The sequence below is a fragment of the Watersipora subatra genome, chromosome 5 (assembly GCF_963576615.1).
Source record: "Watersipora subatra chromosome 5, tzWatSuba1.1, whole genome shotgun sequence".
Classification (NCBI taxonomy): Eukaryota; Metazoa; Bryozoa; class Gymnolaemata; order Cheilostomatida; family Watersiporidae; genus Watersipora; species Watersipora subatra.
Window position 1 is genome coordinate 36,108,351 of NC_088712.1, and position 16,981 is coordinate 36,125,331.

General features: G+C 35.7%; 1 protein-coding gene across 1 annotated transcript in view; it reads right to left on the bottom strand.

The window, feature by feature from the left end:
- LOC137397321 (abnormal spindle-like microcephaly-associated protein homolog) overlaps positions 1 to 16,981 on the bottom strand; it is a 60,041-nt gene that overhangs the window by 15,306 nt on the left and 27,754 nt on the right. Inside the window, exons 15-25 of the mRNA XM_068083612.1 lie at positions 16,319 to 16,415; positions 15,261 to 15,385; positions 14,383 to 14,517; positions 13,561 to 13,693; positions 10,868 to 10,991; positions 6,223 to 6,316; positions 3,994 to 4,116; positions 2,946 to 3,054; positions 2,455 to 2,629; positions 1,488 to 1,578; positions 1,019 to 1,133 (exon numbers count right to left, since the gene is read on the bottom strand). Of these exons, the coding sequence (XP_067939713.1) occupies positions 1,019 to 1,133; positions 1,488 to 1,578; positions 2,455 to 2,629; positions 2,946 to 3,054; positions 3,994 to 4,116; positions 6,223 to 6,316; positions 10,868 to 10,991; positions 13,561 to 13,693; positions 14,383 to 14,517; positions 15,261 to 15,385; positions 16,319 to 16,415 (1,321 nt within the window). The remainder of the gene's footprint in view (positions 1 to 1,018; positions 1,134 to 1,487; positions 1,579 to 2,454; positions 2,630 to 2,945; positions 3,055 to 3,993; positions 4,117 to 6,222; positions 6,317 to 10,867; positions 10,992 to 13,560; positions 13,694 to 14,382; positions 14,518 to 15,260; positions 15,386 to 16,318; positions 16,416 to 16,981) is intronic.

Below are 16,981 nucleotides of genomic sequence, written 5' to 3' on the forward strand. Positions count from 1 at the left end.
ATCCTTAACATCAAAAACACTTCAACAAAGGAGAGTGACAGACCAGCCCAGATATGGTGGTGAGAAACACCTTAGAAATCTGGCATTATTCAAACAGGTGTTTAGATAAATAAGATAGAAGACTATATACTGTAGAACCCCTATTTGAAAGCTACTATAGAAGGATTGAAAAATAGAGCACCACCCTTTACTTGACCGCCACCTCTATTTGACTGCCACTTTGACATTCTTTCATCTTACAAACTCACAAGTGATCAGTAAAAAATGGTACTTAAAATGACTCGGTTACATCAATAATAAGTGATTCTTTTTTGTTTCTGTAGTGGTTACCATGGTTTTAGTGGTGGTGTACCAGAGAAGATCGATCGTCAGATTTATCAGAACTACACTCCGATTCGAAGTCATCAAGATCTAAATCTAATCTATTGCTTTCAGATTTGTCCACAAAATGGTTTACAATATGACATTATATGACGATATAAAGCGTATGGATGAACAAAAAGAATATTCTACAGAAACACCAAAGGACGTAATAACAGCCGATGTTTTCTAACTCATCTAACTCTCTAAAGCTTTGCTTTATTTTCTTTAAATCTTTGAAAGCAATTCCGTCGAAATAATTCATAACTGCACCCGGCTAATATTTCTTATTCAAAGTAGTTCCTTGTTCAACTCAGCTTGAAACGTTGGACTTATATGAAAAAAACTGGTTCAGCAAAAATAGTGAGGCCGACAGCGTTAATGTGACTCCCCCCAAATGAGAGGACAAAAATAGGCAACAATAGCGGTGCTTTTCCTGAAAAAAAGGTTGAATTTATCTTCCCAAAATTCTAATGAGCTAGGCGAAACATATAGCACAAACTTTTGAACGTCACCTCTAATATAACGCCACTATAGGAAAAGGGTTGACAAATGAAGCGGCATGGCGTTCAAATAGAGGTTTTGTGGTAATCTAATATATTCACTTTAAATGGTCAATGGCTGCCATTTTTGAACTGTTAGTATCTTGGTACCTTACCGAGTAACCTGGCACAAATGTATGACAAGTAGAGACAGGTTGTTTTCTCATCAGGCACAGTGGAAACCATGTCAGTAGAAGTGGTTATGACAGGTACACCTCCCAACTCCACCACCTAGTATGAAAGCAAACGAAACAACCATAATAAAACTGAACTAAATATCAACATTTTAGGCCAGTCTATGTTTGACGGAATGGATTGTAAATATCTGGAGTGAATCATTTTACTAAAATCTCTCAACTGCGCTACTAAGCATCAAACAGCAAACTAAGAAATGATCAAACACTGATAATAACGTAGAACCTCGGTGGTTGTGAACACTAACGGTGAACTACTATGTTACCGTGCCTCAGTAACACAATACAGCGATGCAGGAGCACAAACTAGGCAACAAAAACATTATTCTTTTGGACGCATTACACTCACGCCGCATATCTAACAATCACTAAACTGCCAGGCAACACTCACAGCACTGTGTACAGTTTTAAAGTTCTCCTTGTCATTCTTCAGCAGGTTCTCTAAGATCACAGAGTCATCTACAACTAAAACAAAAGCATAGAGTTATCCCATGCACCCTAGCCAGGCTCCAGCCTACAAACATAAAACATCTCTCCGATACAAACTTATTAACCATTAAAGGGAACAACAAAGGGAACTTTCAGCACTTTATTGGATACAGTTATTTTATGTATTGTCAAGAGTTATGTCATACACAGTTTTTGTAATCTAATTATGGTCACGCCTCTACTTACCTTCGCCTTAGCATGCATGTTTCCAAACAATCGATATTTATTAAGATCAAAAGCATATCTGACTCCACAACACAAACAACTTCCACCAAAAAATACATTCAAAGTTCCTTAAAGCATCACAGTTTTATAGGTGAACAGTAAAAAATACAAAAATATATAATTAAGTTACTTTGAGTGCATAATGTCACAAATCTTTACCAGAGCATCTCTCTATTGTCAAACCTGCACTTCCATTTGTGTGTCTCAAAGGTACAGTAATAGTAAATACTTCTTTTCATCGATTGCTTCTTTAGTAATCTTTTTACATATTTCTATACATCATTATATAACACATAGATTTTATTGCTATATATGCTGCTTATCAACTAGTTTTCATAGGTTTGGGCTGCAAAATAAATTAAACAAATATCAGTGTATTCATATAGGAATATTCGCTTCAGCATACAAAGGTTTTAACATACTAAACTGGTCTGGGAATGAATTAAAATATAGAGATAAAACAGTAATGCTTTTACACAACTTTTACACAGCGGATTACTAATGACTTTAAGCCTTCAAGTTAAGTTTGGTTTGTAAAGCATTTGAAATGCAATAATGCACTGCATTATAGCAAAATGATCTGTCATCAAATTCATAAGCGCATACCTGTATCATTAGGATCTGTATTCCCATCCTGAAAGAGCTTAGTAAGAGTTGTCTCATTCTGAATCATTTTGACAAGGGACGGTTGGTAGTGCTTGATGATGTAGCAGAGTGCTCTGCCATCGGTGAAAGAGGCGGACAAGTTAGAGACGGTGACACCATGGTGGGCGGAGACTAGAGCTGCCCACTGCAGCAGGAGACCCTTTGCTGAATCATCTGAAATGAAACAGATTTTTTATGAACACAGAGAGAGCTTATATTCCAGTTAGGCGCTGTTCATGTCCTTTTCAGACAACCCAAGAGAATGCTGAGAAACACGATAGCATTCAAATACTCCTAAACAGAAAAACTATTTTGAAAATATTAAAAAGTAGGTTTATTGCAAACCTGATCAACAATTAATATCCAAGCAACGCTCTATCTATCAATCAAGGGTAATAAAACGAGCAAGGATGAGTGAGAGAGGACAACTCTCATTCAACTCTAACCCGTATCCATAGAATACCGGCATTACATAAATAGAAGGACCTACCATCGGCTGTCGGCTGTATGACTGGCTCGCTGAACTTCAAAGCCTTGAGAGACTTCCTGAGACGGAGAATCTCGTCCCTCAGTGAGTTCAAATCAACCAGCTGGGATATCTACAAAGTGGCATGGGTGAAGAGTTGGTGTCAATATTCGTATGGTGATATATGAGTGTGCTAGCTCCAATCACAAGTCTCCAGGCTAGAGTTCATGCGAGGCCAAGAGACACGAAAAAAATGCTAGCGATAGCTTTAGCAATGATTGCTAAATGAAACGCAAAAGAAGCAGAAAATGCGAACAAAATTTTTTGCCCTTGACATGTATGCGCGCCGAGTTTTATTATATCTTTTGCAAACTAAGTCAATCATTTCTAATTAAGGATTTTTAACTTTATCTTTTAAACAACATTTTAGAACAACTTGGTAACTGAACTACTTCCTTTTGGAGTGAGTCAAATGGCATCGCAAATCTAACTCGCCGGTAATCGGTAAAAAAAGTAACGACAAAGTGCCAGGCACATCGAACACTCATAGTACACGCTAGAGTTTATTGCGATGTAAAAGTCAACAAATAAATTCAATAGTTTCCCAGCATCCTTCAGCCTTAGGTGATGTCATCAAATAACCCATCACACATTCTGATATTTCAAACATAAAATAGGTGTCAACCCTGTACATGTAAATTCTTAAGTATGCTCTTATTTTATGACTAAATCTCCAAGTAACAAGGACCAGGAACAAGACATTACAGCCCATCTGAGATTTTGTTCTATCTGGCAATGAATGAGACAAGAACGAGACTTGTAAAAATATAAAATATTAACTTATTTTGTTGCAACTTAAGGGATATTTATGTTTAAAATGCTCTGAATAAAGAGAGATTCTTCACTTCACCCTCATTTATCAATCGAATCGCTTGCTATCAGACTTACCCGACTTACTCAGACTCATCCTAAACATGAAGAAACAATGACCCCAATAGCCGTTTGAATTGTATCTAAGAAACAATAGACAATTTTTTCAACTGCACACAGCTTCAACTCCTCCCACAACTACCTGAAAGTTGGATATAATTATCCAGAGTAACTGGAGTGTTTTCTCTCGGTGTCCAGAAACAATGTCCTCCGCTTTAATATTTCCATAGTCCACTCCACAGCTGGCTATAGCCTTCAGAGCAACCTAAATAAGAGAACAGCGAGTCTAGGATCACAAGCTATATGGTTATTATCTGCTGATGAGTATACAGAATAGCACACTATAAATATTTAATCTTACTTAACCGCTTATGATGTTGTTACGAGTATATTTAAATGTCAAGGTCAGCATGTTATACTGATCATCATCAGGAATGTAATGTGTAGGTTTTCAGTTATATACAAATTGTATGTAGCTACATTTAAATTGGCTCAAAGACTTTAATAGAGGCTATGATCATACACGCATATAAAATATATAAAAACATATATAAAAGTAAACATGTATATAGAAGTAAACATATTAAACATATACTGTAAAACCTCTAATTGAATGCCATGGCACTCTCTTTTTCAAACCTTACTCTATATTGGCAGTCAATTGGGGGTGGCACCCAAATAGAGGCTATCGTTGTATTTTTCATATGGTTTGACAGAATTTTTGGAAGAAAACTTTAGCCCTTATATGGGAGAAGCAAATGTCACCTATATTTTCCTCTCTTCTTCCGGTGGAGCGATATTAAACCTTTTGGATGCGATAAATCGGTCAACGTACCTCCAACTTGTCAAGTATCTCTTAATAAATATGCATCGATAAACCAAAAAATATCTCTACCAGTTGATGATATTTATTGCTTGCAATTAACCTGCGACGATATTATAGCCTGATCACTTTTTTGCAATTTGTTAGAGCTTTCAATTTTTATTTCATTCTAAATTTGAAAGCATATTTTTAATTGATAACTACATTTACCAATTTTGAGTAAAAGCTCATTGCAGTGATTGATATGTTTGCTACAGTTTGCAGCCAAAATTAGTTTTTTATGTGTACTAGAAGAGGAGTTACGAACATCGATCAATTGTGAGATCAGATTTCCACAATGATGCTATCAAATCATATGCTAAAAACCTGCAAATTTATAAGTTATATATTACAATAATTTACCGAATGGTATATATATATATATATATTTATGAACGAGTGACATAAACGAACCATACTTATATTACATGCAGGAACAAAAAAAGTTTCTAAAACAAAAGAATTTCCACCGTTTGCTCGGATAGCCGCATCCTGATTGTTGCTTTCGATGGAACGAACATCCTCTGGTTGTCTAATACTTTCCACAATGTCTTCTAACCATAACTCTTTTTCTGCTTTGCTGAACAAGCCAGTATCAGCGTCCAAACAACATATTGGCAAAGCAAAACTTTTACACGTTGTATTTAGCACAAAATAATCGCGTAAAAGTTCTGCTTGCTAAACCTAGCCTTTGGCTTAAAACTAGTCGTTCATCTACCATCATAAATGTAAACCGCTTTTATATACATACATGTACTTCGAAGTATCAAGACCGCGTTAAACAAGGAAATACTATTAGCTTGTGACAGTTATTAATTATTTCTATGATGTTGCTTTCAAAGCTGTAACGAAATAATACGAAAAGCTTTGGAGCTGGACGACGAGATAATTGATTGTTATTGATGTAAACGATTTATTAATAATAGGATTTTATGGACACTTTTCTACTGATCACTTAATATTATGGGCTCATAAAGATCAAAGATTGTCAAAGTGGCGGTCAAATGGAGAGTAGTGATCTATTTTTCAACCCTTCTTTCATACTAGGGGTCAAATAGAGGTGGCGTTTAATTAAGGGTTATACGGTATTTATAACAGCATTGGATATATAAAATCTATGTGGCGCTTGGGATGTATGTTTAGAATAAATGATGATAAAAGATGCATTGAAAAAAGTGCAACAACTTGGTAAATTCAAAGAATGCCTGACAATAGAACAAAACTGCTGGGAATAATAAACGCTTTACTGATACAGTTGCACACCTTGATAGTTGTAATTCTTATAAGATGGGCAGATAGTAACTGTCTGCGCTTTATCGGCCCACCTGACGATCTCTCACATTGCACCGAACAGCCAGGATACAGTAATTATAACATCCCTGAGGCAGCGCCACATTCCATAAACTGGTACTTTTCATGACTAGGTAAAGCCACACGCTGAAGATGGTTATGGTATTGCTCAAAATAGAATACAAATTAATTTCAGCTCGAGAGCTGATAACTGCTTACATGTACATTGTGACGTTTGTTGGTGAGAGACTCGGCAGGTATGCGCAGGCCCCTACTCAGACTGTAGTTCTTAGTTAAATATTCCATGATCCGACTAAAACAGACAACTGAAGTGAGAAGCATGCTAGCAGTGGCTATGCTCAATTTGTATTGATAGAAACAGCTGACTAACTGTCCAATCAGATGCATTGTGAAAGGATCTGATTGAGCAGTTATATATATGTACCTATGTATATATATAATATATATATGTATATATGTCTATATATATAAATTTTAAGTATATATATAAACTAGAGATTCCACTGTCATACAGCCCACGACCAAAGCGATATTGGAAAAAAAGAAAGGGTACTGATGATTGAGAAATGCAATATTAGCAGTCAAATGGCAGTGCAGTGCAATAGGATAACTGCAATGGTAATGTACTGGGTGTGGGTGTTATTATATACAACAAACAGCAATAATGAAAGGAAAAGATATGTTTTTTCTCTCCCCCTGCAATAGGAGAAATGCAATATTGGCCAGTATTACAAGTAAAATGCACTGACATTATTAGAATAACCAATATTATTAATATAGTAATAATATAAAGCTAATGCACAATTTTGTTTGCATTTCAAAACGTCATAGCTAACAATATCACGAAGTTGTGATATTTATATAAGTTTTTATAATATCTGTACTACGAGGTCATCGTTCTGCAGTCATCCAAACTTATAATTAATTATTGTAATAATCTCATAAGAACCGTTAGAAAAAATATCATCATTTCTTTTAATTACACTGCGTTGGACATCAGTTAGAATTCCAAAGTACTCAAGTTTCCAAAATGTTAGTTACTTTGAAATTGGCAAAAATGAAACGATTTCAGTACTGCTGCGTTAATTACAGAAACCTTCGGCAATGCTATAGACTGGTGAAATGTGCACGTTATTTCTTTCGTGAAATACACACGACTTAATCATCTATTCTCTGTCGCTCTGCGTTTTAATTTCCGGTCTTAACTTTGATAAAAGTGAGGATTAGCAAGTTTTAATAACGATTTTCGGCCAAATAAATCTGTCTATTTATGTATAATCCGATCAGAAGGGTTAGTTTTAGGAATTTGCGATAACCTTTCAAAGGCTTGTTAACATTTTTAAATAGGTTTATATGCGTTTTGTATCATTATTATACTTGAACGACTTTACAGAAAAATAGTTAAATTTTTTGATAAGATTTTGTTACAAGGGTTTGGTGACGGCCATTAACGGATAATTTTTCGGGAGTTGTATGCACATGTGCATTTATCATAAATCTCCCAAACCAATCGCTTCGCTCGTGTTTGGTCGCGGGATTATATATATATGTGTATATAATTTATATATATAGACATACAAGCTGAAGACATACATCTCCACAACACGGGTATTTCTATTCATCGGACTTGAGTCAAATATTTGGTCTTATATCAAACATCTGTAAGATAGATTTATTCCTAATCATGCAAGAATCATGTACAAATACAATATAAAAATAATATATATAAATACAACAAATATTTCAAAATACGTTATTAAAAATTTACAACAATGGACAATTTTGTAAATAGCCTAAGATATAAAACATTAGAAACAAAACATTAAAAATCAGACTCTCACCAAACTGATTAGTGAGCGCTTTAAAATTATAGCTATATATATTTTTTCCTTTTCTTATCTAAAAATGTTTTCATAACACGAGGTAATAAATTCTTGAGAAGTTTTATAACATTAAAGTTTTGTGCTTAATTTTTTTCTAGTAGAGGTACGGCTGAATAGCAAACCTGACTGAGGGCAGCAGGAGTTGACAACTACTGTAAGTTATATATATAACTTACAGTAGTTATAACCTCCTGCAGTCACCAATCAAAGTTGTCTATATCTACATTATTATCAATTGATCAGTTATGACAAGATCATAAACAGCAAAGCCGTATTGCTTTTAGTTACAGTAATACCTTGAAATATACGTGTTTCAACATAAGAGTGTTCAAGCATACAAAAAAATTGAGATACAAGGAACGTGCTGAAGAAATTTTTACCTTGGGATAGGAGACAAATTTAAGATACGAGCATACGAGACAGTTCTTGATGTGGCTGCAAGGTGGCCAAATAGGCGAGAGGCCGTTAGCAAAAACAGCATCGCTTGAAAACTTTCATTGGATCAGTTTGAAGAGGTTTTGAAAAGGCTAAAGGTGAAGGTGAAAGCGAGTCAAAAGCAAAAAAGTGAAAATGAAAACCAAGTTAGCATTAAGTTTAGTGTAAGATTAAAACTTATTTTTAAATGTGTGTATAGTAAACCATGTTCATTTAATTTCAATTTAAAGTTTACGTTATTTTGCATATTGTCACAAAAGTAGAGTGTACCGAATGTCTTGCTTCAAGTTTCTCTCCCAAGGCCATTAGCCACAACACCTGACTCAAGAGTAGAACTCCGTACAGTACTGTACATAGTAATGTTACATTGTATTGCAGATCATAACCCCTAGATAGGTATTTGTTACCTCGTGAGGGTAGGTAGCAAATCAAAACAATTAATAACATGTTTTGCCATAGCAATATCACCTATTTAGGTGGCTTTTTTAGAGTTGGAATGGATAAATTTTTATTTAGTTACTTTATAAGAAAGATTGATTTGAGATACAAGAGAATTAACATACAATCTCGGTACCAGAATGCATCAAGCTTGTATTTCACGGTAAGACTGTACTTACTTCAAAAGTCTCCGCTGGAATACAACTACAATGTGTCTCCGGGTTACGATGATGCTGTTATACGACTTTTTCAATGTAGAACAATGTAAAACATGATGTTTTTTCGCTCTTTCCATGCGACATATGTTTTCCCACACGATATCAACAAAAATTTCTCTCGACATTCCAAATTGGCAGTCGGTGTGCTAAATGCGTCGGAATAACGAATATGCCGATATGCTATTTGCCGAAATCCTTCCCACAAGGCATGAAAGAGATAGGATGCCTGCTCTCTCTCAGCTCAGTGCTAGTCGTTATTAGTTATAGTGAAAACAAAACCGGAAACAGATCAGTGATAAAATTTTAACCGATGACAAAGTTGAAGTTTAGTAAAATATATACTAAAACATAACTTTAAGTTTAGTAAGATAATTTCATTTAAGTTAGATTCAACATTTATCTACATTTGTCTCAAAGATAAAAAATCCCTGTGGTACATATTGTACTACATACTGCACATATTGTAATGTTATATTTTATTGCAGATCATAACCACTAAATATACTAAAGTTACCAAAGCGAAGAGCTTTGAAGATCACTCAGAATTTTTCTATCATTCACAATTGTTTTTGATGTTTGAGGTGATCTGACTGCCAGGATGTTTCAAGATTAAAATTATCACCACCTGATCACGGCTAAAACGCTCAGATTCAAGCAAAAGTCTGATCACGATGTCCATAATTGCACTTTGGCAAAGAGACCAACAGAATAGAGACGCATAACGCTGAAATGAATGCAATAGCCGATATAAAAACAAGATACGATACTAGTAGATACGATACTAGTAGATACGATACTAGTAGATACGATACTAGTAGATACGATACTAGTAGATACGATACTAGTAGATACGATACTAGTAGATACGATACTAGTAGATACGATACTAGTAGATACGATACTAGTAGATACGATACTAGTAGATACGATACTAGTAGATACGATACTAGTAGATACGATACTAGTAGATACGATACTAGTAGATGCGATACTAGTAGATGCGATACTAGTAGATGCGATACTAGTAGATGCGATACTAGTAGATGCGATACTAGTAGATGCGATACTAGTAGATGCGATACTAGTAGATGCGATACTAGTAGATGCGATACTAGTAGATGCGATACTAGTAGATGCGATACTAGTAGATGCGATACTAGTAGATGCGATACTAGTAGATGCGATACTAGTAGATGCGATACTAGTAGATGCGATACTAGTAGATGCGATACTAGTAGATGCGATACTAGTAGATGCGATACTAGTAGATACGATACTAGTAGATACGATACTAGTAGATACGATACTAGTAGATACGATACTAGTAGATACGATACTAGTAGATACGATACTAGTAGATACGATACTAGTAGATACGATACTAGTAGATACGATACTAGTAGATACGATACTAGTAGATACGATACTAGTAGATACGATACTAGTAGATACGATACTAGTAGATACGATACTAGTAGATACGATACTAGTAGATACGATACTAGTAGATACGATACTAGTAGATACGATACTAGTAGATACGATACTAGTAGATACGATACTAGTAGATACGATACTAGTAGATATGATACTAGAGATGCCATTTCGACACTTTTTTTAGTGTTTTAAACACGATAAAGTTTTGATGATTTTAATTTTGCAACATCCATTTTGCGGTCAGATCACCTCAAACAAAAAACCAATTACTAATAATAGAAAAAAACTGATAATTTTTTTTGATAAAATCTTCCAAGATTATGTGTAAGTTATTTTTAACGATGTACATGTACCTTCTCATCCACTCGTAGGTAAGTGTAATCAATAAATACAATATAGCCTTAGTAAATAAGGTCAAAGAGTGGTATTTACGTTAGTCTAGCCCCATCCCTGAGGTCAACCTTGAGCTCTGCTACTCCATATTGATACTCATCTAAGGCACGCTGCTGGTAGCTGACTTTGTAACCAAGGTGGCCAAGATGGCGAGTGATGTCACCTGAAATGCAATATTAGTAGGAAATATGGTGTATATGTCAACTGTATACGACGATAAAAAATATATGAATTCTTTTGCTCGCGTCTACCGCAAACTCAGACGTTTAAGTCAAAAATTTGACACCAACTTCTAACCTTGAGAATCCATCCTCGACTTATACGACGGTAAAGATTTTCATGACACAGATTCTAGTAAAATTCAACTTCAAAAAACCATCGCAAATCAAAATTACATGATATGACATATAAGGATTTATTCATAAAATAGTAAAATACTAGTAATCCAGCTCAACATGAAATTGATCAAACACAAAGTCCCTTTCTTCACTATTCAAATTGTCATCGCTAGGATTCTCTTCTGAAATAACATGTTTTTTTCAATTTAGTGCTTTTTCGTAGTATCTGCCTACAAGGCCACATTTCGTTAATTCGCTTGACACATCGACTATCGACCATCTATCACTTTTTTTACATGAATCACGATTCTTTACAAAAATCTGTCCTGCAGCATGGCTTTTCTGTTTAAAACGTACATACTATTAAAGGTGGCAGTTTCCAGGGCAGTATCCACCTGTTTGAAATTGGTACTGCAGGGAGAGTCCAAGAGGGGTACCGAGCGCTCTCTTGGTGGGGGGAGGGGGGTCCGGGTGTTCTCCCCCGGAAAAACTTTTAGTATAACTAGTCAAAATGATGCAAATCTAGCACACTTAGCTCCTGAATGGGGCTCATGTTCTAACAGCAAATTTGACATTATAATCCAGTTTTCTAAATATAAAACTGTTTATTGAGATTGTTTCTAACAACGCTTAATACAAATATAATGTGAATGAGAGCTGCTAAATGGGTTGGCCACAGCTAGCATGAGGTAGAATTATCACTTGGTACAATGCTGAATGGTGTAGGAGATGAGTAGTCTCCTAATAGGAGTAGAAATAATTTAATTAAATAATATTGTAGTAGAGTTAATGAGTAAAATTAATAGAGCACCATGTTAAAAATAATGCACTTATACTATAGTCTATAATACTGAGCAAGTAGTAGTGGATTTAAGTTTGAGCTATGCATGTTACATGCATAGCTCAAACTTAAATTTATTTCTATGAACAAAATCTTTTGTACATAAGCATTCATTTACATATCTACTACTACAAAAAATACAACCATGTACAATTGTCTCTGTATGAAATGCTTGGAAGCATTCCTTTTGGTAGCATAAAGTTGCCGTGCGAGCTACCATAACGATCATTTTTCTCTGTATATTCCAAGTATTATAAAAGTCTAAAAAGTTTACATCACTTCTATCATCTGAATTATTGTTATTCTAATCACACCAAAAATCACTTACGATCGGAGAATCAAATAATAGTTTATTTTACTGTTTTGAAAGTTGAGCCGATGTTGACTGGTATTTCCAGCTTTTATTCTTTTCCAAGGAGGCGCGATTTCCTTAGCACAAAGCAACGCCTTTCGGTTAATCGTTTCATACTTGAATTTATCGACTAATATCTTGTTGATGATAATTAAAACTTACTAGCATTCATATCCTTTGTTTAACATTACGAGACGGCAGCTTTATAAACCGTTGCCCCACGCAACCAATAAACGACATTTTGGTCATTTCCCCAGCCAAAGTGTTAAAATCAAGCAAAAATGACGTGAATTCCGGGAATTTGAGTCCCAAAAAATGGTACTGCCATGGCAGTAGCTGCAGTATAGGAGGATACGGCCCTGGCAGTTTCATTCTATTGGCGAGGTGGGCCAATATGCTGGTGAAGTATTGATTTTCAATCCTTGTGGTCTTCACTAAAATTGTCGTCTCTTGTTCTTTTGTTAATTGTTGTACGCATTGCCGATGACACAAAAAAGGCATTTTTGGCTTATGCCATTTTTTCAGCTACGCATCGCCCAACTCTGTAGCCGACTGAGTTATTAGCGATCAAACGAATTGAGCCAGAGAAAGGGTCCGGACTCATACACCAGGTACATGTCAAAAACAGGATTTTTAAACCTAACTTAAGACCTTAACTTATACGCAGGAATTTACGGTAACATACGGAGAGAAAAAAGCCTATTTAACGCATAACAAACAGTTAAAAGGGAAATTGAAGACTACATCAATTATAAATTATTTTTGAACATTTTAACAACGTCCAAATTTCACAGCAAATGAAAAACATGCTAACTGGAAAATTAATTTTTTTACTCAGAGGTTTGACTTCTTTTCATCGAGAATATTTTATAACAGCCGATGAAACATTGCATCCAGATGATCAGTTTTACCTGTACATGCAGCGTGTACGTGTTTAAGTACATGCAGCGTGTACGTGTTTAAGTACATGCAGCGTGTACGTGTTTAAGTACATGCAGCGTGTACGTGTTTAAGTACATGCAGCGTGTACACGTTTAAGTACATGCAGCGTGTACGTGTTTAAGTACATGCAGCGTGTACGTGTTTAAGTACATGCAGCGTGTACATGTTTAAGTACATGCAGCGTGTACATGTTTAAGTACATGGAACTCTACATAAAGAACAATAGAATGAGGAACCGAAAGATTTTTGTGATACACACCCTCGCCTGTCATGAACTCTCTTGACATGAAGAGAAGAATCTCTCTGCTCGATTTGCATTGTGATGAGACGAGAAAGAGACACGGATCGTAGTCGATAAGATGTTTGAGCTTTGCTTTGTCCAAGAAGTAGACCTGCAATAACGCAGCTAGCCTAAATACTCGTGTGCAATCACAAAGCTACACCTAGACCATATTAAAAAACCAAATAGGGCTACCAATATACATATCTCTCATCTATGAGGGGGTTACAAGGATAAGGTGAAGATAGAGCGAATCTTCGGCTTGCTGTCTGCGACTAACCACATCTGAATCTACCAGAGAAAAGTAATGCTAAATAAACCATGAAAAAGTGCTTATTCCACAAAGAAAGAATCGACGTTATTACTTATGTACAAACATTGAAGAGTTGTCTTTCCATGTCTAAGGATGCTGAAAACTAAAAGCAGCATTTATTATGACCTTTATTCACCTAATGCTATTTCTTAAGAACTACAACTGAACTCATGAAAATGATGATTTTCCAAAACTGATGGAACAAAACTTTACATGCCGACCAAGATATTGTAAATAAGACATATCTTGTTCACACTCAAGTTGTAATTCATATCCTAAGCATTTGCTAAACTTATATTCAACTGAATATAATTTAAAAGTAAAATAAAAATGTAACAAATTCATATAAATAAATCATAGAACAAACAGATAAGTAAACTAAATTTGAGTTAGATAATTTTCAAAATTAATCAACTACCGGTTTAAAAATTAACATCTTTAGCTGTAAACTTTCTCTTCTTCAACTTGCCCCAAGCCTCTCTACTCACCAACATGAGCAGCTTTTTGAGGATGTGCTTGCCTATCTCCTGCTGGTAGCCATCCTTGAACAGATTAGCTACGTAAGGATGGGCGTACTCCTCGGTGAGATAGGGGTCTCCCAGGACCCGCCTTATCAATACCGCCTATAGAGTAAAACACAGGCTATAACAAAACTTCAGATCAAAGTTACCAGGTGAATGAGTTCGGTAGCCTAGAGCAGTCCCAAAAGTAGCTTCAAAGCAGCCATTTCTACTAAATAACTTAATACAGCAATCCTCCTACTTCACGCCTTCAACTATTGTAGTTGCCCTGCATCGCAGGGTTATGGTGATATTTATTGGGATACTTATAGAAATGCCCCCATCAATTTTGTTGTTAAAATTTGTTGGATAATAGTCAATGTTATGACCAATGATAATGACCAAAGCCATGGGGATAAAGATCAAGGCTACCAAGATTAAGGTCAAAATCATTTAGATTAAGGTCAAGGTGATTAGAATAAGCATTTTAGATTAAGGTCAATGTTATTTAGATAAAGGTCAAGGCTATTAGGGTAAAAAGGAAGGCTGTCAAGATTAACGTCAAGGTTGCATGCATTGAGGTCAAGGTTATGCGAATAAGAGTAAGGTTATTTGGATGGAGATCAAGTTGTGAGGATACAGGTCCAGGTTATTCTGGTAGTACATGGATAAAGAGAAACAGCGCTATTATGAAAAAACATTCAATTTTACAAAAGAGTATATTTATTGAGTTATCAGAAATTCTGTAAAATTTGCTGAAGCAACTAGAGCTTTAGTAGAATCATTAGACACTGATGGGTCAGCATTGTGCTATTGTCATCAATCGAACAATAAGCGAGTCCCACAAAACGATTAACTGTACTCACTTTAAGAGCAGCTGTGTCATCAGGTGATCGCAAGTGAATGGCTTCTCCTAGAATAGCCTCAAGGCCCACACGCAGCCATAACGGGGTGTAAGACATGAGCATCCTTAAAATTTCATTTCTCAAGCCTAAAACCACATTACGCAATCCAATTCAAAATGTTTAAGATTTCTGGCTTCAAGTCAATGAGAGCATGTACTCTCTGATTTTTCCTTTAAGGGTCGCCACCATAAATGATATGTTTTGGTGCAGAGTATATTGTGACCATCTGCTTATGCGATTGGACACAGGAGCAATTGTGACTGTATGCCCTTCCTGACACCACCAATGGTCCTTCTGGGACTTGAACCACTGACCTACTAATCATAAGTCAGCACCCTAACCACAGAATGCATGTACAAGGTCTGCTTATTAGTAAATTAACAAGAAGGTTACTGCTAATTTAATGATTGTTGGAAAACCAAACCGTAAACCGATATCAAAAAGTTTCTAGAATATTTGCGACAGCCAACAGTGTAGATCAGACTGCAAAAAAGCAAGGAGTTATAGTGCTGTGAACAAGTCTGCACTATTAACGAAGTCTGCACTACAATTGGAGAAACAAAAACATCACAAAAATGTAAAGTGGCGGCAGCACCTACAATTAACCAAAACAAAAATTCATTTTATAGAAGTTGTGCCACTTTGAAAATTTCTATGAGCAGATTTATTACATCACGACACAAATAGTAATCATAGAGAATATATAACCGTAATTGGTTATCCAGCGCAGAAGAAAATCATAATGGAGAGTAGATAAACCTTAAAAAGAAAAGACCTCTATAGTGAACACAGAGGGCATAACTCCAAAACTACAGCTACCACAGAGAGAGGATAACTAACAAAAGTAAATGTTACAACTAAAAGCTTTAATTAACAAAAAACATGAGTAGCTACAGAAAATAAATAGCTACACTTGGACTCAAGTTCTGACAAAGTTCTATCCAGCGAGCAGAACCATACAGACCTAATAAGCTGAAATGAAAGAAGCTGGAATAAATGAAATAAGTGGAGCTGGTTACCAAGATCAGCATGAACCGCTTTGCTTTTACTGATGCAGAGTTTTCCATTCTCCACGGCTTCCTCCACAGACAAGAGTACCTCTGTCACTTCCTCTGACTGTAAACATACAAGCGCTGTTTGAAGTTATCTTTTCATGACCTAATTACATCTATAGAAACAGAAGTCAAAATTCTATCCTAAACGTATATCAGTTTCACAATAACCTAAATCATGTTCCAAATTGTCGATCTATAGTCTGGTTTCTAAACAGTACCCTTGATCAGTTACCACATGACAACGAACCCAATGACACCGATAGATGAGTGAACGATCGATACAAGAAAAGTGACAAACTCTATTGCTTGAGACACGGTCAATTCGGTTCAGGTGGATGCAGTTAAACCTCAAACAAAGTTTACTAGGATATGATCAATGAATATGCTTATCAGTTCAGTACACCAACTTTTGCAGAATGAGCAAAAGTTAGTGCAGTAGCATATAATCAGTATGTCAGTTGTTCAAATCCCAGAAGCACCACAGAAGGAGGTGCAAGGAAGGGTCAGCCACAATTGCTCCTGGGCCAAATCCCAAGCGTGAGTGGTCACAGTATATTCAATTGCAGGATAAATCTGGTTCAGAATAAAATGCCATACATGAAGCGGAGAGAGAATAAATTTTGATAA